Below are 27698 nucleotides of genomic sequence, written 5' to 3'. Positions count from 1 at the left end.
TCAAGAATCAGCATTTGAATCTCAACAATGGTGACAAACAGCATATTCTGATAAACAGATCAATTCTGAACATCACAAAACAAGCTACTAAAAACTCACATAAAAGAGCAAAAATAAAAAAATAGTAAGAATAAAAGAAATTACAAAGACAATTCTGCTCATAATTTATTAATGCCGCAATGCATGATGGGAGCCTTGAATGAGTTTTTATTGGCTACAACATGCTTTTTTGATGGTCACCATTGTTGTGATTATCACGCTGATTCTTGATGTCTGTGTGTATAAATTAAAACTTAAGATTTTGATCAAAGTAAGTTTTAAAAACATCTGTCTGATTATACTGAAAATGTCAGCTCTTATGTTGTTCTCTGTGTTGATGTAACCAACAAAGAAAATCTAACTCAATTATTCAGATCATTACGTGATAGTCATCATAGCTTTTTCTGTGTGGAGATGTGCTGAAATCGCGTACCTTGTCAGTGTTGTGCTAAAAAGGAAAGTGTGTCCAGCTGAAGTCAATTAGTGGTTTATTAGACGGATATAAAATAGCTTAGTTTACCGCGGCAGCGGTCGTGTGAAGGCCTCCTCTTGTGAAGACCGAAGAGTGTAAAGACCATCGACTCCACCAGGCAGGGACTCCAGCAAAGGATGTAAGTATCGCTTTTTATTTCTCCTCTTTCTACTACTTGTTTCACTTCTGTTTCACTATTTGTAACCATGTCTTTCTATGTGTAAGTAAGTTGTTGTTTTCTTTAGCATGTGTGTTTGGCTCAGTGTTTCTTTAGGATTACTGATAAACTAATGTAGTTATATATACAGGAGGCTAACAAACTTAAGATAATACACTGATAAACATGATTTTGTGCTGAAGTAAATACTACATAAAAACAAATGTAATTTCTACATGAAATTATTTAGTTCAGGCAAGAATTTAAAAAAAGGAGTAAAATCTATATTAGTACTCAATTTATGCTTGTAGAAATTAAAATTTGAATTTATAAGTACATTTTACCTGAAATTGTTTGTTATGTTTACAAGGATTCTTTAAGTAAATACCAAAGTTATGATACCATTTTTCCCATCATGCACTGGGGCATGAATAATTAAAAAGGTTACACTTTTCACTATTTTTGAGTTGTATTTACACTGTTTTATAGTAGCTTTTGAGGTTAGGTTTAGTAACTTACTATTTTGTGACATATGGAGTTCATTTTCTACTCAAAATGACCCATTCATACTCAAACAATAACCACTGATTGTTACCATCATTGTGTATGGTGTACCAAGTATTGATGTCTCTGAGTTAATTTGGGTAATAATTCTATTAAGTGGACATATTATCTTAGAAAGGATAACACGCTGTCTACTTGTTTACTTATATGTGCGTAAATTAACCACATGCTTTAATAGCATGGTTATATTTAGTGCTATGTTGTTTGAGTAGAGTTTATAAACCGTGACTAATTGAAATGTACTTGAAAATGGCTGATTTAATTTAAAATAATTACGTAGAAATTACTCATCAAACTCTAACTGGCAATGTTAAATTTACTTATTTTCGTTGGTAATTTTAAATAAGATAACTAGGATTATTGTGTAGTAAAATATATAAACAAACAGTCAATACAATTTACTGGGAAATTCCAAGTAAACTTTACTTGAGATTTTCTAATTAAAGCTACAGTTCTTTGTGTTTAGTTTTTACTTGGGAATTCTATTGAAATTACTCACATTTTCTAAGTGAAAAAACTTTCCTAACTTTTTTCAAGTAAATCCTACTCCAAATTTTTTTCAGTGTATGCAAACTGACTACAAACACCACGGGAGACAGGAAGTGACAAAAGTCTAAGAGAAAGCACAGAGAACATGTAACAAAAACAAGAGCTGATCTGTGAGGAGAGCAATCACATTTATTTTCTATAACCAAAATAAAACTGAACACCTCAAAATTGCAATAAATAAATAAAAATAAAGAAAATTAAATTTAAAAAAGAAAATTAAAAGGTCAAAGTCTTCTTGCACTGGATGTGCTGGTTTCGGCCTCATTGCCAGCTGCAGTCATGTCCTTATATTTAAAACACCTGTGATTCACAACTACTTGCTAAGGAACTCGCATTCATGTAAAGTAGCCTTGTTGACAAGGTTGAGTGAGTAAGGGCAAAACGCACAAGGTATAGTACTTTCAGTGCCCTGTAGTTGGCGATATCACATCTTTTGTAGCAGAAATAAACTGCTGCAGAAAAGCTATGTGCCATGCAAAATGTAATGTGTAACTGCAACACTCAGTTCAAATGTAGTGGAGTAAAGAGTACAGAAACTCATTCAAAAATGTAGTGGAGTAGAGAGTAAAAGTTGTTGATATCTGTGATACTCCGTACAACTACAAAGTATCTGAAAAGATACTCAAGTACAGTAATTAGTTACATTTGCTCCAATACTTTACACCTCTGTCATTTACATTTTAAGTTTTGAAATTGTATGCATCTGTTTATTTAATTTCTTTATTTTTCTTTATTTTATTTTTTTGAATGTTTATATATAGTATTTAGAAAGTTTTAGCTTTGGATCTGTTTTAGTAGTTTTAATACTACAACTGATTGCTTCTGTTGTTCTCATTTGTAAGTCGCTTTGGATAAAAGCGTATGCTAAATTACTAAATGTAAATATCACCACCTGACGACTTTTGCTCTTTGCTTCTCTGTTATAATTCAATTATAGCAGCCAAATAAAATGTAATATTAAAAAGTCAAGGGTCAAGAGCCCAACTAAAGTAAACACTGACCACTGCAATGTTGACTTAAAAAATTCTGATTTTCTTCTTCGGTGATTCTGTTTGTTAACATCAGGTGTTTTCAACGGTCAATCATCACTCAATGAATCTCTTAGTTACCTCATTAACTTTAACACTGCTTCAGTGTTACTTTTAACACTCTGTAGTGCGGACACATATAGACACCCGGCAGTGTTAATTTGACACTGGGGATTTTGCTGTGTATATATCAGAAATTATGTCAGCAAAACTCTAGACCTGAAATTGTATTCATGCTTCAACTGAATGTTTGAATTATTTCACGCAGTATGAACACGTATAGACGACAAGGACATTTCTTATTTTTCTTTTAAAATGTAAATTTATAAATTACAAACAGAGAAATTGTCTTACCGTCTTTCAGGGGTGAAGCAATACAGTGAGGACAGAAGTTTACAATCAAAAGATGATTTCTCTTGAGGATGAATGCTTTATCTTTCTCTTTTCAAGTACATTTTACTCTCAGTTTATGCTTCAAAACCTGATTTGATTAAATCCATTCAAAGAGTATTTTTTGTAACATAAGGAAAATACCTCATCACAAAAAGGACAGGGCAAATGAAGCAGCATCCGTCAGTGCATGAATACAAGAGGAAGTGAAAACAGATGGGAGAACAACATGCAAAGTTTTTCACATTTTCAAAGCAACTTTCACATGCAGTGGAGCTTTTCATTTCTCAGACGGGATTGTCCACAGATACTGAGTTCCTTCACAGCGAACAAATGCAATTGTGGGATTTTTATTATTTATTTTTTCTTGAAGTTAATTTAGTGAGTTTTATTGGAGCTTTTAAGATCATAAAATTCTGTTTTACACGTTTCTCTTCCTCTTTTGTGTGTTGATAAGAGGCCTGTGAACTGCATTATACCTTTATTCAAATCCTGAACTGACAGACTCTGTATTCTGTACGACACAGACACTTTCTGTTCCTTGTTCATTGTTCCTCAAATCTTCAAAAGAAGCCACATCAGAACCATGTTCATTTATGTACTGTATTTATTTATTTACCAATGAAGGGTCTGATTGTGCTGTGCTGTGAATCAGGCCCATGTCCACCAGCAGTGCAGTGCTGTAAAACACATTCTCTCATCAAATGAGGAAATGTCTGTCAATAACTAGTGAAGTGCAAACAAGGTTCACCAGGAGTTGGTGCAAAGACACAGGAGAAAGACAATGATTCACAAAACCTAAAGCATTAAAAGTTGGATGGTTTGAATTATTCTTTTTTTTTTTGCACACAATAATGATAAATTATTCACCACTGCAGTCATCTGTTCTGGCATTTTTATTTGGCAATGATTCATTTACAGCATATCGATTAATTAACCTGGCTAAAGTCTGATTTCTCAAATAAAATATATATTTAACATCATTTAACATTACAAATATTCTTGACAAGAGCCAACAGTACTTGCAGTTTGCAATACAGTACAGGCAAATACAGAAAAAAATAATATATATATATATATATATATATATATATATATATATATATATAATTTTTTTTTTTTTTTCATTAATGTACACATAGCACCCCATATTGACAGAAAAACACAGAATTGTTGACATTTTGCAGATTTATTAAAAAAGAAAAACTGAAATATCACATGGTCCTAAGTATTCAGACCCTTTGCTGTGACACTCATATATTTAACTCAGGTGCTGTCCATTTCTTCTGATCATCCTTGAGATGGTTCTACACCTTCATTTGAGTCCAGCTGTGTTTGATTATACTGATTGGACTTGATTAGGAAAGCCACACACCTGTCTATATAAGACCTTACAGCTCACAGTGCATGTCAGAGCAAATGAGAATCATCAGGTCAAAGGAACTGCCTGAAGAGCTCAGAGACAGAATTGTGGCAAGGCACAGATCTGGCCAAGGTTACAAAAAAATTTCTGCTGCACTTAAGGTTCCTAAGAGCACAGTGGCCTCCATAATCCTTAAATGGAAGACGTTTGGGACGACCAGAACCCTTCCTAGAGCTGGCCGTCCGGCCAAACTGAGCTATCGGCGGAGAAGAGCCTTGGTGAGAGAGGTAAAGAAGAACCCAAAGATCACTGTGGCTGAGCTCCAGAGATGCAGTCGGGAGATGGGAGAAAGTTGTAGAAAGTCAATCATCACTGCAGCCCTCCACCAGTCGGGGTTTTATGGCAGAGTGGCCCGACGGAAGCCTCTCCTCAGTGCAAGACACATGAAAGCCCGCATGGAGTTTGCTAAGATGGTGAGAAATAAGATTCTCTGGTCTGATGAGACCAAGATAGAACTTTTGGCCTTAATTCTAAGCGGTATGTGTGGAAAACCAGGCACTGCTCATCACCTGTCCAATACAGTCCCAACAGTGAAGCATGGTGGTGGCAGCATCATGCTGTGTGGGTGTTTTTCAGCTGCAGGGACAGGACGACTGGTTGCAATCGAGGGAAAGATGAATGCGGCCAAGTACAGGGATATCCTGGACGAAAACCTTCTCCAGAGTGCTCAGGACCTCAGACTGGGCCGAAGGTTTACCTTCCAACAAGACAATGACCCTAAGCACACAGCTAAAATAACGAAGGAGTGGTTCACAACAACTCCGTGACTGTTCTTGAATGGCCCAGCCAGAGCCCTGACTTAAACCCAATTGAGCATCTCTGGAGAGACCTAAAAATGGCTGTCCACCAACGTTTACCATCCAACCTGACAGAACTGGAGAGGATCTGCAAGGAGGAATGGCAGAGGATCCCCAAATCCAGGTGTGAAAAACTTGTTGCATCTTTCCCAAATAGACTCATGGCTGTATTAGATCAAAAGGGTGCTTCTACTAAATACTGAGCAAAGGGTCTGAATACTTAGGACCATGTGATATTTCAGTTTTTCTTTTTTAATAAATTTGCAAAAACGTCAACAATTTTATGTTTTTCTGTCAATAAGGGGTGCTGTGTGTACATTAATGAGGAAAAAAAAAAAAGAACTTAAATGATTTTAGCAAATGGCTGCAATATAACAAAGAGTGAAAAATTTAAGGGGGTCTGAATACTTTCCGTACCCACTGTATATATATACACATGGTGGCCGAGAGAGCTCAATATGCTGCAACTTAAGAAAACATGCAAATAGAAAAGCACCAGCAAATTAAGAAAACAACATCATCAGTTTGACAGGTTCTGCAAATACTGGCAACAAAACCAAAGGCAGAAACACGCTGAAATCAGACCACAACAGGAGGATCCCAACAATGCTTACGAAAATTAACCATGGTTTTATTACAGTAAAAGTTTTTTTTTTGTGTATTACCATTTGTATGACCACAAATACCATGTTCAAACTATGGTTAATGTAGCAAAACAGTGGTTATTTTTTGTAAGGGAAGTTGTAAAAGTAGCCAGCTTACGTATTACGACTGTGTATTTCATCGGGTTATTTAGGCTAATAATATCCAACAAAGTTAAGGAATTATATGATCACAATGTTAAAATAAACAAAATAAACTGTATTTTGATCATTTGTTTTTCTCTTGAAATCGTTAAATATAATGCAGTTTTATATTTGTTAAATTGCAAAATTGCACAACTAGGTGACATTAAAACATTAAACATCTAAATAAAGCATGCTTACATTATTTAAAGTTTAAAGGGAAACCACACTTAAGTGATTACACCCTTTTATCAATTCATTAACCAGTTTTTTTTTTTTTTTTACATTTTTGCTCAACTATCTATAAATTGATCCACAAATTCCTTCAGTCAAACATCATCAGGACACTCTTGTCAATCATTCAGGTCTCCACTAACAAATCGATTTGTCAAAGCTGTAAAATGTTTGCTTTGTGTCCAAAACACTACTTCCTCCTCTTCTTATGCTGAGAATGAAAAGAAAGAAAGAAACAAAGAGAAAAAAAAATTATAATGATATATTTAATAAAGACATCAAGAACATCAGTCATGTTGTTCTGATGTTAAAATGTTAAAAAGCTAATATGATTTTTTTATTATCTAGTTAGTAGGTGTTCTTACTTACTGGACTATTTTCAAAAACATGGGAGTTCAGTTCAGATTTACACACATTAGAGCCGTGTTGAGCAGCCTTTATGAATGAAGAGACAAAATACAATTAGAATTGTGTTTATGACATTCGGAGACATTCTGACTTTGAAGAATATTTAATTTATTTTGACTATAGGTGAAGAGAGTTTGTATGAAAACTTCAGCCTAAAAACCTACCATTTTATTTTCATACACAGGTTCATTCAATTCAGCATCACAAGTTTTACGTTTGTCATGATGAGGTCCGGAATGATTTATCTTTGCAATTGGGAAAAAAGAGAGAGAGAGAGAGAGAGAGAGAGAGAATTTTAGAATTTTAACAATCCTTTATTACAAATATAATTCACAACACAATTACATTATAACGTTCATTTACAAAGAGAACAACCTCAACTCACGTGTAAAATCCAAATCACCTTCAAAAACAGAACACAAAGCTCCACCAACTATCTTGGAAACAAGATCTTCCATATGTGTATAATACTTAAAATCAATCAGTTTGCACCATGTTTAAAAACATTGCAACTATATGTTGTTCCAAGTTTTGTTCCACTTTTTTCTTTCTACTTACATAGCCAATTTAGCTTGGCCTAAAGCAAAATTCAGCAATTGACAAATAAATATTTTCTTCATTACATATTTAAAACCAAAAATAAATAACACCATAGAAAAAGATTCATTACAATTCCTGAAAATACTACCTAAAAACAAAAATAACGGTTCCAGTCTAGCACAATTCGCAAATGCATGAAAGATAGTTTCTCTTGCAAAAAGAACAACCAGCACCAATCTCATGATTTAGGATCGAAGTAAAAGCATTGACAGCTACAGCACCATGAAGGATTCTCCACTGTAAACTGTTTTTTTAGTCAACGGTGGTTTATATAGTGCTCTCCACTCAGGTTTTATATCCATATTCAACTTTTAAAAAAAAATCACACCATGGAGTATCAATTTTCTTATTTAACTTTTTTTTTTTTTGTTAAACTTAATTACACAACACTTATACACAACATTCATTAATTCACAACACTTATACAAAACCTTCCCAGTGCTCGAAAAAAAGTCTACACGAATAGATTCAACAGCTTCAAGAAAGACTCCGGAAAACCCTTCCAGATTCAATGAAAAAAACAAACAAGGAAAAGAGTCGGTCCCACTTTATATTAGGTGGCCTTAACTACAATGTACATTTGATACAATGCACTTATTGTGTGCATACATGTTTTTACATTGTACTTAATTTTTTTTACAGTCAGCAGAGTCTTTTCTGTTGCATTGAGAGCTGTCCACCATTTCACTAATACGTCGAGCCGTTGCCTTCTCATTCTTAAAATCAAGTCCAGATATTCCCAATAACTGTCCCAAGTTGGTGACTTTACTATCAATGAGTGTCTTGCTAAGTCCTGGGAAAAGTACACTGGCAGACAAATCCAGACGTGCTCCATGAATTAAAGGCTCTTCCAGCAGCCAGTAAAGAGACGTTGAGCTCTCTGCTTTTTTAAAAATGAAATGACTTAAAAATATTTCTGTAAAACACTGGCAGGCTGGAAGTATTCGGTTTCATTGTGTCCATAAGAAAAAGAGTCTTATCCAGTCCCAAGTTCTCAAGATTGTGTAAAATCACATATGCAACAGCACACCATTTAAAATCAACTGAGCAACTAGTAGTTTTTGTACAAACTGCAACCGGAAGGTTGTTATCCTACTTTGAAGATGTATTAAGCCATGTCCACCCTCTTCCTTCGGCAAGAACAACACATTCTGCGGGACCCAATGCAATTTATAAAATAAATCCACCAAAATTGCAATATAGTCAATCTGGTTATTAATAAGTGGAGCTGGTGATGCTGTTTGTGGTGTTGTTTAATCAGATTTTGAGAGATTTAAAGTATTTTATTTCAGTTGATTTCATCTAAGGCTATGGCTGAAGTCAGTTGTAGTTCTTGTGTTTCTCTTTTTTTCAGTGATTCTGTTTGTTAACAGCAGGTGTTCATCACTAATGCTCAATCAGCACTTAATTAATCACTTAACTGAACTCAACTGAAATATGTTCAGAGCACTCATAATTGTTAGTTTTAAAAACTTAAATGTTTTAAGGCAATCGGTTTACTCAAACGGTTTGAGTTACCCTAACTTGTCGGGTTTTACAGTGCAATAAATTATATTCTTTGTATCATCTGCAGACTAGTGTGTTGACCAATCATCGCTAAGCCCTGTACCTCCTTAGCTAATGGTGCTCTATCTGAAAACTTTTCATGCTTGTTCTCTGTTGTTTAAAATGACAATATATTTAGTCGATAGACATTTCACATTCTCACACTGACATTGAAGAGGATTTAATTAATTTTTGCTGAACATGAGGAGAATTTAGTATTTTGTAAATCAGCAAACCTTACCCGTACATTCTCATAAACAGGTTCATTCATCTCAGCATCACAAGCTTTATGTTTGTCATGATGACTTCTGGAATGATTCATCTTTGACATGGAATAAAAGCACAATCAAGATAAAAAAAAATACTGATGAACAACTCAGTATATAAATTCGCAACTACATTCAGGCATTCTGTGCTTGATTTACCAATTAATTGACCTGATCAGCACACTACTGATAGCCAAACACATTTTCTCACCTGAGACTCCTGAGTGTCATTTCTCTTTTTCATCCTGCTCCTCCTTAAAGATATTGAGTATGATCATTTTTTAGCTGAAACTCTGTTTGTCTAAACTGTTCAATAACATTTAGTATTTCTGATCCCAGTCAACGTGAGATCACGCGATGATCACAGTGACATCACATCATTCTCATACGGTGATCCTCACAGTGTGAGTAATATATGAACTCATTGTGAACTCAAAAAGATGTGCGGGGTTCTTATTTCTGTCAGACATCTACAAAAGTGCTTATTGAGAATTAACAGAGATTTAGATGATGTTTTATTGTTTTGTTTGACGTTACCATCAAAGTGATTAGTGTTTGCTTTAGTTGGGCTCTTGACCCTTGACTTTATAACATTATATTTTTTTGGGCTACTGTAACTGTGTTTGAAAAGCACATTTGTTATGGCAAGGAAAACCAAAAAGAGACTGCAACCAGGTGGTATTGGTTTGTTACGGATGATAACAGCGCAACCGTCACCTAGATTCATTATGCAGTCTTTGTAAGAAGTTATTAATCTAAAGTTTTTTAATAAACAGCTGTGTGATTATACAGCGTAGGACCCAGCAGTGTTATAATAGCTTATGAAAGATTTTAAAAGCATGATAAGACACAAACATTTTGAACTACTGTGTCATTTAAAAACAAAGAGAAACATCAAGAATCAGTGTATGAATCTCAACAATGGTGACAATCAAAAGCTTCATGCTGCAATGCATGCTGGGTATCTAGTCTCTGTGCAGTGAGTGCACTTTGACCTCACATTAGTATGAGCACACAGTGAGGGCGCTGTGAGGTTACACTTTTAGCTCACTGTTACCTCACATTGTGACCTCATCACGAGTATCCTGTGAGCTCATGGTGACATCACTGTGAGATCAAATTGTTGACTGGGATCAGATCAGTCTTCAAATCAGTCTGTCAACAAATCTTTCCTCTACACTGGATATTTCCCCCCCAAAAAAGACATTGCTCTGTTTGTGATAAAATACTACACACATCTTACCAAATCAGTGCCATCGCTGCTGCACCACAAATCACTCCAATGGATATGTATAATATCACGAAACGTCCTACAACAGAGACAAAAGAATAAAACATGTGAACAGATTATTTTGCATCACTTTAGAAGGAGCAATGTAAGTAAATAAGCTGTTCTACCTTTAACAGTGACAGTAACAGAGTCTGATCTCTGAGATCCATGTTGATTGTGAGCCTCACAGTAGAAGCGTCCACTCTGTAGTGCACTGAAACTCTGTCCAGATCCAACAGCTGAGCTTTGATCCTCCTTAAACCAGCTGAAGTTCAGAGCAGGTGGGTTTGAATCACTGCTGCAGATCAGAGTCACTGAATCTCCCTCCACTATTTCACCAGATCCATTTATATACACAGAGACATTCCTGGGTGGGTCTACAAGAATATCCAATTCAAGACCTCTGATGCATTTTAAAGTTAATAATCAGAGGGAGGAAAAAATCATATGTTTTATACTTACACGTGATGTTTAAAGTCACAGCAGCAGAGTATTTCTCTCCATGTTTATTTCTGGACTTGCACTTGTATTCTCCACTGTGATCAGAGCTGATCTTTGAGATGCTGTAGATTCTTCCAGATCCTACAGTTGTTCCTCCTTTAAACCAGCTGATTTCTGCAGGTGGGTTTGAATCACTGCTGCAGCTCAGAGTCACTGAATCTCCCTCCACTATTTCACCAGATGGACCGATGGACACTGAGACACTGTTTGGTGGATCTAAAGACGACAAAAAATAAAATGTGTAGTTTCAAACAAAACTCAATAAGTTTAAAAAATAAACTGAATCTGTACTCACACGTGACATTGAGATAAACAGCAGGAGAGATGTAAGTGTGTCCATGTAGAGCACAGCTATATCTGCCTGCATCCTCTCTTCTGACTGACTGCAGCAGGAGTTGATTGTTTCTGTCTCTTCTCTCAGTTAATGGCTGTGAGTTTCTGTACCAGATGAATGTTGCTCCGTCAGTCAGAGCGCAGCTGCTTTTACATGTCAGACGGACTGAATCTCCCTCTGTCACTCTCTCAGGAGACTCCACCTGAAGATCTGAACACAACACACACATTATATCTAGTGCTGCTGTCATACACTGAATATTATTCAACAAAATGCACAGAAGAAGAGTGAAACCTCATGAAAGTCACCTGTGACAGTAAGATTCACTCCTGGATGACCGACCCATCTTCCTTTTGTTACATTTGTAGTGAATCTGAAACAGTACATGTGTGCATCTTTCTGTGTCACATGACTCAGTCTGATGGTGCAGTTCTGCTGTTTATCTCCCAGATACTGAAGCCTCTGACTGTATTCAGGGTCCTCAGACAGATCTGGAGGCTCTACACCTTTTACAGGTTTTTTGGTCCAGAAAGCTTTCCTGACCTGATGTCCAGTAGGGTATGTATAAGTGCAGCTCATTATCACTGATGAGTGCTTTAGTGCACAGATGTGTGAATGACTGTAACTCACACCCCAATCAGCGCTAGAAACCCCTGAAACACAGAATTTACACTGAATAATAGCTTCTTCTTTTTTTATTTTTTTTAAATTATTATTTATTTATTTTAGCTTTTGCAAGCAAGATGACGGCAAGTATAGACACTGTGATTTCACGCTCTCACTCTAATTGCTCTTTATGTGCATTCTTATGTTTGTTCACCAAAGTTAAGTTAAGCTGTGCAAATCCTACATACAGTAACCAAGATCTTATGATCATAGAACTACAGTTTAAGCAGACCTTGAGTGAATTTTTGCACTTACATAATATACCGAAAGAGATAGCCAGGACACTGGGCTCTCCATGGATTGTTGTTGGCTCTGGCAGGTGTCAGAGGTGCAGTAGACACAGAAAAAAAAAGCATGGATGCCGCTCCGACTTGCCAAACCACTGCTACCCAGCATTTTTCTCAGCATTGCCAGATGTTTTGTTGTAGGCCCTCTCCGCCTCTGTTTCCTATGTTCTCTGTCCCCCCTTTCCCCCTGGTTGTAATGCCTCTGCTCTTAATCCCAGCATACAGGAGAAGAAAATAACACATCTCCTCCTCACCCCCATCCTGAGGATCCTCAGGCAAAACCACTTGCAAGAAAAGCTGCTGTCCTGAGGGTCATCAGTACAGCACAAAAGATCATCGGCTGCCCACTGCCCTCCCTGGAGGACTTATTCAACTCTTGCTGCCTCAGAAGAGCAGCCAAAAATTGAAATGCCCTGGCCACAGCCATTTTGACCTGCTGTCATCTGGTAAATGCTTCAGGTCTATTGTGTCATTAACAAACGGATCACAGACATTTTGTCACAGGCTCAAAAGCAGTTTATCCCCCAGAACAAGAACTGGACACTGACTTTCCCCTCGATTGAAATCAATGACACCCCCCAAGAATCAAGCCCTGAGAAGTTACAGTCCTGGCTATAGGTATACTTATTTTTGTTTTTGTTATGTGTTATTTTTGCTATATAATGTTGTTGTGCAATGACTATACAGCAAATGATCTGAATAGATGTTTGAGAAAAGCATAAAATAGAATCTTGAAGAAGTGTTTCTGAAACATCAGTGACTCACCGTGAATCATGATCAGAAAGATCAGAGGAAGAGGAGGAGCCACTCTGACTGACATCATAGCAACACCTACAACAAACGTACAGAGAAAAGAGAAAAATTAAAATTGCTATGTGGGATCTGAGGTCCTGTATGACCATACCTGTATGACCATAGCTGGCTCTATTCTGGTGCTATACGCTGGACCAGATGGGTTCCGCATGTCAGCCTCAACAAAACCATAACCAAGCCACTTGATACACACCCCTCCCAGATGAATAGTCACAACAACGACAATATTCTGAACAAATATTTAATCATGTTTAATCAGCAAACCAAGTTGAATGAATCGCACTCCTAACATACAGCATTATGGTCAGTTCACACTTTCACAAAAACTATAAAAAGCTATTAAAAAAAACAAACATGCTTATTTGTTTTGCTTGGTCAGTGTGTTCACCCTGTTGGAGTATGGCAGTGTGAATTGGCTTTTAGGTGCTTTGGAAAACAAAACAAAAAACAGTAAAAGAAATATATATTTGTTTAATGTTAACACAATTAACACAAAATTCTTAAATAAGGTAGTTTCTCTATTTTTGCAATATTCAAGTGTCCCTGAATAATATCTGCATGAACCTAAGTCTGAAGAGTACACATAATATCTAGTAGACAGCAATCTTTGTGAGTGAGAAGTCTGGTGTGGAGGCTGGATCTTGAACTGACTTCTGTCCAGGTTATCGGTCTTCACAAACTGCCCTGAAATACAATTCAAACAAACTGAAATTTAGTATTTGGTGAACAGTCTTCAAGAGTGCAAATAATATTTTAAGTTTTAAGTATCTTTCAGGCTCGCGTGAGGTTTCCACAAGTAACAAAGTCTGCTTGAACAAAAACTTCACTACATTTAAAGTTTAGAAAATAATATACATACAGACCGTTACAGTTTGAAGTGAGGTGCGTTTACAGTACTGGTTCTGTCTTACCGTTATTAATTTTAATTTCAAATAACTTTTTTATTATCAACTGTGTCTTTTTTTGAATTATGATTGACCCCTCTGTAGGTTGTTGTGTATGAAGTGTCCTCAGAGCAGAGTTAAACAAGACGGCCTTGTAGGACATACAGGAAATATTTGATATTTATTTTATATATTTTTTTGAATATTTGATAAACTTTTGAATGTTTGAGGTTTTACTTACTAGTCAGATGGTTCATGGCGCTTTGCTCCAGCTCCGCTCCAGCTCTGCAGCACAGCCATCAGCATGGAAGAATAGGAACAATATGTCACATAGCCAACAAAATGTAGTATACAATGTCAGGATTATTAGAATTAAACAAACTACAGCAGAGGTGAAATGCAATAATAATAATAATAATAATATAAAAAAACATACAAAAATATTAAAATACCAGAATTCATATTTTTAGGTTTTACAGATGCATGATGATATAGTCAAGGCAAGGCAAGTTTATTTATATAGCACATTTCATACACAATGGTAATTCAAAGTGCTTTACATAAAAGGAAGTGAAATAGTCATTAAAAATAATAAGAAATTAAAAAGAATAAAAATCAACAATAAAAACAAAGTGATTTAAAAGTAGATTTTAAAAGAATGTAAAACATTTAAGAATAGAAAGTGATTATACATAGTGCAATCAGTTCGGACGTAGCACAGTGCTCATTCAACAAATGCACAGCTAAACAGATGAGTTTTGAGTCTGCATTTAAAAGTGGCTAATGTTTTAGCACATCTGATATCTTCTGGAAGCTGGTTCCAAATGCGGGCGGCATAATAGCTAAAAGCAGACTCGCCTTGTTTTGTGTGAACCCTTGGTATTTCTAACTGACTCGATCCTAATGATCTGAGTGGTCTGTTAGGTTTATATTCAGTGAGCATATCTCCAATGTATTTAGGTCCTAGGCCATTTAGAGACTTATAAACGAGTAAAAGTACTTTAAAATCAATCCTAAATATAACTGGAAGCCAGTGTAAGGACCTGAGGACTGGTGTAATATGCTCAAATTTTCTGGTTCTAGTCAGAATCCTGGCAGCAGCGTTCTGGATGAGCTGCAGCTGTCTAATGGTCTTCTTTGGAAGGCCGGTGAGGAGACCATTACAATAATCCACCCTGCTGGTGATAAAGGCATGAACCAGTTTCTCCAAGTCTTGACTGGAAACAAAACATCTAATTCTTGCAATGTTTTTGAGATGATAGTATGCTGATTTAGTTACTGCTTTGACATGACTACTAAAACTAAGGTCTGTCTCCAGAAACACCCCAAGATTTTTGACTTGGTTTTTAGTTGATTGACCCCTAGAGTCAAGGTAGGCTGGGGAGTATTTGGAGGCCTGTAAATAATGATGAACAGAATGCGTGGAGCACCTTTCAGCACAATACCTAGGTATTCAAAAGACAAATACTGACCAAATGACACTTGCTTGCATTGATAAACATCTTTAAATAGTTGAAATATATTGTGAAAAATTCATATAAAGTTATTTAATAAGTTTTCTCAGATCACCTGTTTGCTGCATCTCTGTCAGCAGCTCCCGTTACAAATTTTCTTGTAACTTCCCGTTTTAGGTATTTTTTTCTGACGCTCCTGAAATCACAGTACAATTTAGCAATATTTGTTTGCAATGAAAGTTCAAAACGTGTTTGAAATAGTTTCAGCCCATTAGTTCACGTAAGTGACGTCACTGATTGACCCCACAGTGCAGACCTTTAGGTTAAATTAATTAGCTTATAGTGACTTCCATTAATCTGTTGACAAAGTATTAGCAAAACATTTACAAAACTATCAAAGCCGCTCATCTACACATAAAAGGTGCTTAAAAGCTCAAACGTTCATTAATAAGAGCTCAAATCTATAAGTTAGCTTACCTCTAATTGTTAGCCTCAATAGCTAGTTAACGGTTGTGATGCTAACGGTCTTTTTGAAGACACTAACCACTCATGTAAAGTAAAGATTCAACATAAACGTGTCAATTACATGTAAGAAAGTGTCAGGAATGGTTGTATGTATTATTTGTGTAACTTTAGGGACTAAACTTACCTGAAAGCAGTGAAAACAGCAGAGAGACAGCCTCTTGCTACTTGTCAGCTGAGTGAGTTGACGCCCTGTTACCATGGTAAGCTCGTCCGCTCCAGTTTAAATGTGATTTGAATGCTCAACGCGCGCTCATTGGCTCTGTCCACACAAACTTTGTTTTTTCAAAACAACAGATTTTTCTTTGCGGTTTGGCCGTTCGTCCTCACGCAAATGCTGCACCAGGTCACTGAAACCGAACATTTTGAAAACTCCTGCCAGGGTGAAGATTTTCAAAAACCCCGGTTGCAGTGTTATCGTGTAGACAGCAAAACCAGAGTTTTTGGCTTGTGACGTCGGAGCCTGCGCTGTTATCTCCGCCTACTGGAAACTTTTTCAGGCTTCTGATTGGCCAACATGGCCTAAAACTAGTGATGGTGAAATGAAGCTTCATGAAGCATTAAGCTTGGTTCACAAAAGGGTTAATTTCTGGAGACTTCAATTGCTCACAATACCACCTGGTGGCCAAAAAGTGTAAAACAAGCAGATATATCGCAGACAGTGGTGTAAAGACCACGGGTCAGAAAATAAAACTACTGCCATATTTTTGTTCCACCCATGAACTCAGCAGCTGATTTCACCAGAGAAGAAACCAAGTCATTCCTTTCAAGTCACAAATGAATCAAATCCCAAGTCCTCAAAGAGTTAAAGTTAATACATTTAACAACTTAAATTTAAATCACTTCACATTAGTTGGGCTCTTGACCCTTTTAATAATTCAAACACTGTTCTCCATGATGGTGGCATCATTTTAACCAATAAAACATCAACATCTGATCCTCTGTAATTCTCAATAACAGCAGGTGTTCATCACTAACGCACAATCATCATTTAATTAGTCTCTTAATTATCTCATTAGCTTTATCTCTTTGAGGATTTGATTTGAGACTCGTTTGTGACTTGAAAGGAATGACTTGGTTCCTCCTCTGGTGAAATCAGCTGCTGAGTTCATGGGTGGAATAAACACATGGCAGGACTTTTACTTTCTGGCCCCTGGACTTTACACCTCTGTCTGTAATATATCTGCTTGATTTACACTCTTTGGCCACCAGGTGGTATTGTGAGCAAATGAAGCCTCCAGAAATTAACCCTTTTGTGAACCACTTGGCTGAAAAGCTTAATGCTTCATGAAGCTTCACCATCACTACCTAAAACACATCAAAGTTATGCATTTACATAAATAGTACATAAACGTCAAATAAAATGTCCTGAAACTTCGTCATGTATTGTTTAGTTGGCCTACATCAAACTGTAAATTGAATGAGAATATGAAAGCAGTGAATGCAAAACATTGTTTGAAGTCAGTTGTATATAAATAAAACAACAGGATATACTATTCTATAATATGACATATAATATCATATGAGGCATGAATATAATTTTGCATATATGTAAACACATAATTAAACACAACATGAGCTTTATGTTATGCGTTTTAAAAATATATTTTAAAAATATATTTAAAAACATTTAACAGTGTTTCACATGTGAATATATTACCTTTATGTATGGGAAAACATTGGTATTTTAGCCAAAAATATATGAAATGGATTTGAAATGTGGGTCAAGATCAGCAATACTTATGTGGCCCACATATCTATATTTGACATCTGGGCCAAATACTACATTTGACATCTGGCCCATGTCTTGTGTGCCGTCTTAAATCCGGTACCATCTCTGCCAAACCCGGGCCATGTTTGGCCCACATGCTGTATGCCAGTGCCGGATGAATGCGTGCCAAATCTGGGACAAATTTGTTTGCTTACTGGGAGACACTTTGGTATATTAAGAAAGTTTATCATACATGGCGTATGACTCATGGCGAATAAGTTTTACTTAAAATACCCAACTGTGCATTGTGTCATGTTGCTATTATACTTGAAAAGTTTGCTTCCAAAATGCGATACACACCATTTAAAGGGGTGGTTTACTGCGATTTCACTTTTTTCATTTTAAATAGTGTGTAATGTTGCTGTTGGTGCATGAACAGTATCTGCAAAGTTGCTGCGCTGAAAGTTCAACGTAAGCGGAGATATCGTCTTTTAAAAATCAGGAAGTTTAATGCCTACAAAAACGACTCATACGGGACTACAACGAGATGCTTCCCGGCTTGCATACGTAATAAACCCATCAACCCCTCCCTCCGGAACATGCAAAAAAGGGGGCAAGGCCATGTTCTGCGGCTTTGTCGAAGAGAAATAGTTAGAGTTGTAGCCATGCTGTCGAAACGGTGTTATTTTCACCCAGCTGTCAGGTCTTCTGTGTTCGGGCTTCCTACGGATGCTGTAGTTTGTCAACAATGGTTAAAATTTATGTTTGATTATTTTCCTGACAATTACAATCCTAATTTAGCTCTCTGTGCTGCGCAATTTACGGAAGACAGCTTCCAGAATCTACACAAGTTCAATGCCGGATTCACACAGAAACTATTACTAAAACATGGAGCGGTTCCAACTTTAAAACCAGAGGCAGCAGTTGTTGGGCCACAACCTGTAAGTAAGATTTCATAATTTTAAATGTATTTGCATGTATAATTTCAGACGTAATGTTTTAGTTTTATCAAGGGCGTAAACAAATGCCAACGCTGGCTTTAGTAGCCAGTTAGTTAAATGATGTTTCGTGTGTCTATGACAACCCAGTCAACAATTTGATCTCACAGTGATGTCACCATGAGCTCACAGGACACTCATGATGAGGTCACAATGTGAGGTAACAGTGAGCTAAAAGTGTAACCTCACAGCGCCCTCACTGTGTGCTCATACTAATGTGAAGTCAAAGTGCACTCACTGCACAGAGACTAGGTACCCAGCATGCATTGCAGCATGAAGCTTTTGATTGTCACCATTGTTGAGATTCATACACTGATTCTTGATGTCTCTCTTTGTGTTTGAATTACAGGATAGTTAATAATGTTTGTGTTTTATACTTTTATAATCCTTTTTAACTGGTTATGAGACTGCTGGATCCTGTACTCTACACAGAACTATTATATTTAGAAACTTTAGATTAATAAAACCTGAGACTGCATATTGAAACTAGGTGATGACATCAATAACAAACCAATATCACCTGGTTGCAGTCTCTTTTTGGTTTTCCTTGCCATAACAAATGTGCTTTACAAACACAGTTATAGCACCCCCCAAAAATATATTGCTATATATATTTGCTAAAGCAAACACTACTCGCCACGATGGTAACGTCAAACAAAACAATAAAACATCTAATTCTCAATAAGCGCTTTTGTAGATGTCTGACAGAAATTAAGTCAGTCTGGTTAATAATGAGTAAAGCTGGTGATTCTTTTATTTCAGTTGATTTCATCGAAGGTTGTGTCTGGAAGTCAGTTGTATGTTTGGAGAAGGTTCTTATAACAGAAATCTGTTAGCTGGGCGTGCACTCATGAGCTCATCATGTGAGAGCACTGTGATATCTCTGTGATAGTGTTGAGAAACAGGAAGTAGAATGTCCCCCAGCGACTGATATTTGAGCTGCCTTGTCTCAACCTGCTCAACATTTTGAGTTCACAATGAGCTCATATATTACTCACACTGTGAGGATCACCATATGAGAATAGTGTGATGTCACTGTCATCATCGCGTGATCTCACGTGTTGACTGGGAAACGCGTACAAACATTTTGAACCCGAATTTGTAATTATGTACTAATTTTGTAAATGCATTTTCCATGTATAATTTATGACGTAATTTTTCGATTTGATCAAGAACGTAAACACAAGCCAACGCTGTTTGGTTATAGCCAGTTAGTTCGATGCTATTTTGTGTGTATAAGGCAAACGTGTACAAACTTCAAAAAATTATATGTAATCACAACAGCAAACTTCCATTCAGAAACGTTTTGTAAGAGCCGTGCTTGCAGAAGTTATGCTTGACTCTCTTCATTATCGCTTTCTGGGTCTGATTCTGGCTCAAACTGATACGGAAATATTGACACCATTATTTACATGTGAGCGAAGCACATGCAACTATGTCGCCCATAAAGATAATGGAGTATGCAGTACGCCGTTTAGCCAATCACAACACACCGGCCCAACTAACCAATCTGAGCCCATTGCCTGTTTCTGAGGGCGTGGTTTCATAGAATCGGGAAGTCAACCGGTCGTTCAAAAGACAGAGGAGAAAGCGGCTTACAATAAAGGTGAAATATATGAAAAATAAGGCGTTTTTTAACAAACGAAACATGAAGACATGTTATATTGCACCCCACAAACACAATCAAGCAAAGAAAAAAAGCAGTAAACCACCCCTTTAAAAATAAATAAATAAAATAATAAATAAAATTTAAAAAAGCGTTTCCGCCAAAATCAGTATTGTATCTAGTCGGTATTGAAAAGCCAATTTTTAATTTTACGCAAAATGTGATATCTGCCGTGTTATTCTGTCATGTTTTCTCCCTTTTTTTCCAAACCACGACAAACGCCAGTCTCGCTTTTCTGCAGAATGCAATATATCCACTCAACCAATCACAGCGCACCATTCCACGCACTGTAGACAGTAATGTCGGCACTTTGATTACACCCGGCATCTGAGTTTTCCTCATCTTCTTTGTACTTTGTGATCAACAAACAAACAAAAAGGTCTGCACAATAAATCGCATGTGATTGTCATTCGCATCTCGTCAGTAAAGCCGGTTTTGTGATAGCAAATCTCCATCACATGCCTTCAGATGGAGCGGCATTTAATACACAGAGCCGTAGATCACTGACAAGCTGCACAATATCGCGTTCATTATCACAGAATCAGATGAATCGCATTCGATTATGAACGCGATATTGCGTAGCTTGTCAGTGTAAGTGTTTTGATTAATGCCATTAATGTTTTTGTTAATACAGCATATAGCACTAGGCAAGGCAAGGCAAGGCAAGTTTATTTATATAGCACATTTCATACACAATGGTAATTCAAAGTGCTTTACATCAAAGGAAGTGAAATAGTCATTAAAAATAATAAGAAATTTAAAATAATAAAAATCAACAATAAAAACAAAGTGATTTAAAAATTGATTTTAAAAGAATGTAAAACATTTAAGAATAGAAAGTGATTATACATAGTGCAATCAGTTCGAACGTAGCACAGTGCTCATTCAACAAATGCACAGCTAAACAGATGAGTTTTGAGTCTGGATTTAAAAGTGGCTAATGTATTAGCACATCTGATATCTTCTGGAAGCTGGTTCCAACTGCAGGCGGCATAATAGCTAAAAGCAGACTCCCCTTGTTTTGTGTGAACCCTTGGTATTTCTAACTGACTCGATCCTAATGATCTGAGTGGTCTGTTAGGTTTATATTCAGTGAGCATATCTCCAATGTATTTAGGTCCTAGGCCATTTAGAGACTTATAAACGAGTAAAAGTACTTTAAAATCAATCCAAAATGTAACTGGAAGCCAGTGTAAGGACCTGAGGACTGGTGTAATATGCTCAAATTTTCTGGTTCTAGTCAGAATCCTGGCAGCAGCGTTCTGGATGAGCTGCAGCTGTCTAATGGTCGTCTAGGGAAGGCCGGTGAGGAGACCATTACAATAATCCACCCTGCTGGTGATAAAGGCATGAACCAGTTTCTCCAAGTCTTGACTGGAAACAAAACATCTAATTCTTGCAATGTTTTTGAGATGATAGTATGCTGATTTAGTTACTGCTTTGACATGACTACTAAAACTAAGGTCTGTCTCCAGAAACACCCCAAGATTTTTGACTTGGTTTTTAGTTGATTGACCCCTAGAGTCAAGGTATGCATTCACTTTGATAACTTCATCTTTGTTTCCAAATGCATTGACTTCAGTTTTCTCCTTATTTAACTGAAGAAAGTTCTGGGACATCCAACAGTTTATTTCATCAATGCATTGGCAGAGGGAGTCAATGGGGCTGTAGTCATTTGGAGATAAGGCTAGGTAAATCTGCGTGTAGCCCAGTGGTAAACTTGGGTATTATAGTGTATACCAAAAAAAATGGTCAACTTCGTATGTGCGTTGACTACCGCACCCTGAACCGGAGAACTACCCCAGATCAGTACACTGTACCACGAATCGACGACGCTCTCGATTGTTTGTCCGGCAATAAGTGGTTTTCAGTGTTGGATTTGCGCAGCGGCTATTATCAAATCCCAATGGCAGAAGAGGACAAAGAAAAAAAACGCTTTCATCTGTCTTTTGGGGTTTTTCCAATTTGAGCGGATGCCGCAGCGGATCACAGGGGCCCCTGCGACATTTCAACGGCTCATGGAAAAGGCCGTCGGCGACATGCACATGCTGGAAGTGATCGTCTATCTAGATGACCTCATTGTTTTCGGTAAGACTCTGGAAGAGCATGAGCAAAGACTCCTCAAGGTCATCGCTCGCCTTGAAGAAGCTGGACTCAAGTTGTCCCTCGACAAGTGCCAGTTCTGTCGCTCACAAGTCACCTATGTCGGGCACATCGTCTCTGAGAACGGCATCGCCACAGACCCAGACAAAGTTGAAGCAGTGACGCGGTGGAAGCAGCCAACCGACCTTCTTTCTCTGCAGTCATTCCTGGGGTTCTGCGGCTACTACCGCAGTTTTATAAAGAACTACTCCATCATTGTCCGACCCCTTACAGAGCTGTGCAAAGGATATCCTCCCACCCAAAAGAATTGAAAGTCTGCCTCTTCATCAGACAAGACCTACTATAAAGTCAATGAGCCTTTTGGTGACCGGTGGGACCAGTCATGTTCAGAGGCATTCCAAAAGATCATACACTGCCTCACAAATGCACCTGTGCTGGCATTTTCCGACCCCACCAAGCCTTACATACTTCACATTGATGCCAGTTTTCATGGGCTCGGCGCTGTCCTCAACCAAGAGTACCCCGAGGGCTTGAGACCTGTTGCTTTCGAGTTTTTGGCACTTAAGTGGGCAGTGGTAGACAAGTTCCACGACTACTTATATGGAGCACAGTTTACCGTGAGAACTGATAACAACCCCTAACTTATATTCTCACGACTGCAAAACTCAATGCGACTGGTCACCGCTGGCTCTCAGCACTCGCCACGTACCATTTCACACTGCAGTACAGGCCGGGTAGCAGCAACATCGACGCCGATGCCCTGTCACGCAACCCTCTTCCAACCACGGAGGAAGGCTGGCAAAGTGTACCGACTGAATGTGTCCAAGCTCTGTGTAAACAGATCAAGTGCCGTGAAACTCTAACAGAGTATACAACTATTGCTGAGTCACTCGGAGTGTCGCCTGATGGTATACCAGAGTGTTTCGCCTTCCCAGTTAGGTTGGATCTCGGTTCGTTGAGTCAGCTCAGTCACAAAGACCTGGTCACCGCTCAAGATGTTGACTCTACTATCGCTCCAGTCAAACAGTCACTTCGGGGTGGTCCTCATTCACCAGCCCCGACAATCCAACTTCTGTCCTGTTGAACAAAGAAGCAAGCAAGCTGTTCATTCAAAACAATCTGCTCTACCGAAAGGTTGAGAAACATGAAAATACGGTAAATCAGCTGGTACTGCCCAGAGAGTATGTTCCGATGGTCCTGAGATCTCTGCATGATGAGTCGGGTCACTTGGGCATGGACAAGACTATTGAACTTATCAGACAACGGTTCTATTGGCCGAAAATGGGAGTTGAGGTTGAGCAGTACATCAAAAACTGTGGCAGATGCATCACTCGCAAAGCCCTTCCTCAGAGAGCTGCTCCCTTAAAAAAGATCACCAGCCAAGGCCCTCTAGACCTAGTTTGTATCGATTTTCTGTCACTTGAGCCAGACGCCCAAGGTTACGCCAACATCCTTGTAGTGACAGACCACTTTACTCGATACGCCCAAGCTTTTCCAGCCAAAGACCAGAAGGCGGTCACAGTTGCCAAGATACTGTGTGAGCGCTACTTTGTACACTACGGACTCCCTGCCCGCATACATTCGGATCAAGGCCGTGATTTTGAAAGCAAACTGATCCAAGACCTTCTGATGATGTTGGGTATACGTAAGTCAAGAACATCGCCTTACCACCCTCAGGGAGATCCGCAACCAGAAAGATTTAACCGTACGCTGTTGTCAGTGCTTGGCACGCTTGATCCAAAGCAAAAACAAAAATGGAGTCAAAAGATCAGTCAGTTGGTCCACGCCTACAACTGTTCTCAAAACGATGCAACTGGTTATTCGCCCTACCAGCTAATGTTCGGCAGAGAAGCTCGCTTACCGATAGACATCTGTTTTGGTGTGACCGAGGACATACCTTCAGTATGTTGCTAAGCTCAAGCAAGATCTCCAAAGAGCCTACAGTCTTGCAACAGAATCGTCAGACAAGAACCACCAAAGAAACAAAAAAACACGCGACAAGCACGTCAAAGAACAAGTCCTTGACAAAGGCGACAGGGTGCTACTGAGAAACTTTGGGGTCACAGGCAAGCACAAATTGAAATGCAAGTGGCGATCCTCACCATATATTGTTATGGAGAAACTACCCAACTTACCTGTCTACAAGATCAAGCCAGAGAGAGGCATGGGAGCAGAAAAGACTATTCATCGTAATCACCTGTTACCCATTGGTTATCTGGTGAGACTCCCTGTTGATGAAAGGGAAGTGGGGTCACAACACAGACCTGTGACCAGAGCATTTCAGCAAAATACAAAAGAACCGGTACAGACAAACAACCACGATGAAGACGTGTCCTCAGAATTAGAGTACGACGAAGTATACACTCAAAAAAATGATTCGGTCTAAATTGACATTTTATGTAATTCAATTGCATTACAATTTTCCATTCATTTAAATTACATAGTTTTAAAATAAACAAATCAATAAACTTAATGTGATTCATATGCATCAGTCATACGTGAATGAAACAGGTAAGATTTATGTAATAATTCACAGCAAAGTCCCCACACTGCTCAGTGTTCATGTGTTTCCACACTACAGAGTGTTAAAATAGCATTGAAGCAGTGCTGGAGTTAAGAAGATAATTATGTGATGATTGATCATTAATGATGAACAGCTGCTGTTATCAAGAAGAATCACCGAAGAAAAGAGAAACACAAGAACTACAACTGACTTCAGCCACAGACGAAGATGAAATCAACTGAAAAAAAAGATGACATTAAATCTCTCAAGATCTGATTAAACAGCATCAGACTCACCAGATTGACTTTATTTCTGTCAGACTTCTAGAGAAGCTCTTGAGAATTATTGAGAATTAACAGAGGTTTAGATGCTTTATTGTTTTGTTTGAAATCACCATCAAAGAGACCAGTGTTTCCTTTTGTTGGGCTCTTGACCCTTGATACTTTGGTGTTACTATTGTATTGGTTGCTTTAACTGTGTTTCTATAAGACACACTTAGCTTAGCCAGCAAAGCCAAGGAAAAAAAGAGTTGTGGGTAGATGATCCACCGATCTCATTTCAAGTCCAATATCTGATTATATAGATGTCATACCGCTTTTAGTTTTTTTTTGTAGCTTTAGATCTTGCAGTATTGTAAATATCAGATCATTTGAATAATTTAAAAATCACTTTGTGCACACAATGTTTTCATCTGTAGCAATTCAAAGACCACAGACATCAAGAATCAGTGTATGAATCTCAACAATGGTGACAGTCAACAAAATATTCAGATAAAACTCTAAACATCACAAAACAAGCTACTAAAAGTCACAACTAAAACAGCAAACGTAAAATAAAATAGTAAGAATAAAAGAAAATAATCAGACAATTCAGCTGCATTGTTTATTCATGCTGCAATGCATGCTGGGATACATGGGGGAGTCTTGTACTATGGTGTTGCCCAGCATGCATTGCAACATGAAGCATTTTCTTGACTGTCACCATTGTTGAGATTCATACACTGATTCTTGATGTCTGTGGTCTTTGAATTGCTGCAGATGAAAACTTTTTGTGCACAAAGTGATTTGTAAATTATTCAAATTATCTTTTACAATGCTACTAGATCTGAAGCTATAAAACAAATCCACACATATTCGTAAGACATTGGACTTGAAACTAGATCGGTAGATCATCTGCCCCCAACTCTATTTTTTCTTTGTTTCACTGGCTAAACTAAGTGTGTTTTATATAAACACACAATTAAAGCAACCAGTATAATAGCAACACCAAAGTGTCAAGGGATCAAGAGCCCAGAGCCCAACAAAAGGAAACACTGGTCTCTTTGATGGTGATTTCAAACAAAACAATAAAGCATCTAAACCTCTGTTAATTCTCAATAAGAGCTTCTCTAGAAGTCTGACAGAAATAAAGTCAATCTGGTCAATCTGATGCTGTTTGTGAAGCTGTTTAATCAGATCTTGAGAGATTTAATGTCTTTTTTTTCAGTTGATTTCATCTTCGCCTGTGGCTGAAGTCAGTTGTAGTTCTTGTGTTTCTCTTCCTTCGGTGATTCTTCTTGATAACAGCAGCTGTTCATCATTAATGATCAATCATCACATAATTATCTTCTTAACTTCAGCACTGCTTCAATTCTACTTGAACACTCTGTAGTGTGGAAACACATGAACACTGAGCAGTGTGGGGACTTTGCTGTGAATTATTACATAAATCTTACCTGTTTCATTCACGTATGACTGATGCATATGAATCGCATTAAGTTTATTGATTTGTTTATGTTAAAACTATGTAATCTAAATGGATGGAAAATTGTAATGCAATTGAATTACATAAAATGTCAATTTAGACCGAATCATTTTTTTGAGTGTACTTGCCAAGACCCGTTGAGTTAGATTGGGAAAAGTTGCTGACAGGTCCAGAACTGTCCACAAAGCAATCCGAGCCAATCCTCACAGAACCTGAAAGACAAGCTCAAGACCCTGCGGAGATAGAGCCGGTGGTCAATGATCTTCCAAACCTGCCTCTTCACGCTGATCCAGAAGTCGACGTTCTAGAAGAGGGGGCAGACGTCAATTCCTATTCGGACACTCAAGCTGAGAGTGAACAAGTTGAGCGTTCAAAAAGAGTCACCCGTCCAGTGGTCAAGCTGAGCTACGATGAACTTGGCAAGCCCTGTGAATACCCTGTGACAGTCCTAAGCCATGGGGTATTGGTGGGAAGTGGACTCTACGGAGACTCCAGAAGCAGTCTATGTCGAACTTTCTGGTGCCACCCCATGGCGTTGTGTTTCACTTGTTCAAATCTGGTCTCTACCCTTAAAACTATTAGAGTCCTCTAAGGTTTATTTTGATGAGGACATCAAAACTGTCTAGAAGGGGGAGGATGTAGCCCAGTGGTAAACTTGGGTATTATAGTGTAACGGAAACGGGGTAGGTTATGATTAATCTCTCTTACTCAAAAACGAGTCGCATGACTATTAAAAAAGTAAACGTTTATTTAATTAAAATAAATAATAGGAGACTATGATTTCTAAAGAAGGATATATTCAATTCATTTTACATAATTAAAAGGAGATCAATATTTGTGATTTTATTTCATGACAGTGATTGACAGTTTCCGCCACCTGGATTCAGCTGCACGTCTATTTGTGGTATTACGGTACGGAGACACGGAGCGGCCAAACAGCTGACGAAGACATATATTTCAGCGGTTATGAATTAAATGTGCCCCAA

At 37.8% G+C, this 27698-nt stretch overlaps 1 protein-coding gene and 1 long non-coding RNA gene across 2 annotated transcripts in view; one reads left to right on the top strand and one right to left on the bottom strand.

Moving 5' to 3' along the window:
- On the top strand, positions 1-27673 carry LOC131536649 (uncharacterized). The gene is made up of 4 exons (XR_009270032.1): positions 1-650; positions 12534-12761; positions 12844-12933; positions 27570-27673. It is a non-coding gene; the product is annotated as an uncharacterized LOC131536649 (long non-coding RNA).
- Positions 5730-27698, bottom strand: part of LOC131536612 (B-cell receptor CD22-like) — a 62352-nt gene continuing 40383 nt past the window's right edge. Inside the window, exons 6-13 of the mRNA XM_058769631.1 lie at positions 10990-11244; positions 10656-10904; positions 10501-10567; positions 9469-9511; positions 9233-9313; positions 7011-7091; positions 6808-6873; positions 5730-6649 (exon numbers count right to left, since the gene is read on the bottom strand). Of these exons, the coding sequence (XP_058625614.1) occupies positions 6629-6649; positions 6808-6873; positions 7011-7091; positions 9233-9313; positions 9469-9511; positions 10501-10567; positions 10656-10904; positions 10990-11244 (863 nt within the window). The 3' untranslated portion in view covers positions 5730-6628. The remainder of the gene's footprint in view (positions 6650-6807; positions 6874-7010; positions 7092-9232; positions 9314-9468; positions 9512-10500; positions 10568-10655; positions 10905-10989; positions 11245-27698) is intronic.

The sequence above is a fragment of the Onychostoma macrolepis genome, chromosome 01 (genome assembly GCF_012432095.1).
Source record: "Onychostoma macrolepis isolate SWU-2019 chromosome 01, ASM1243209v1, whole genome shotgun sequence".
NCBI classification, from domain to species: domain Eukaryota; kingdom Metazoa; phylum Chordata; class Actinopteri; order Cypriniformes; family Cyprinidae; genus Onychostoma; species Onychostoma macrolepis.
This window is presented reverse-complemented; position numbering and strand designations above follow the sequence as displayed.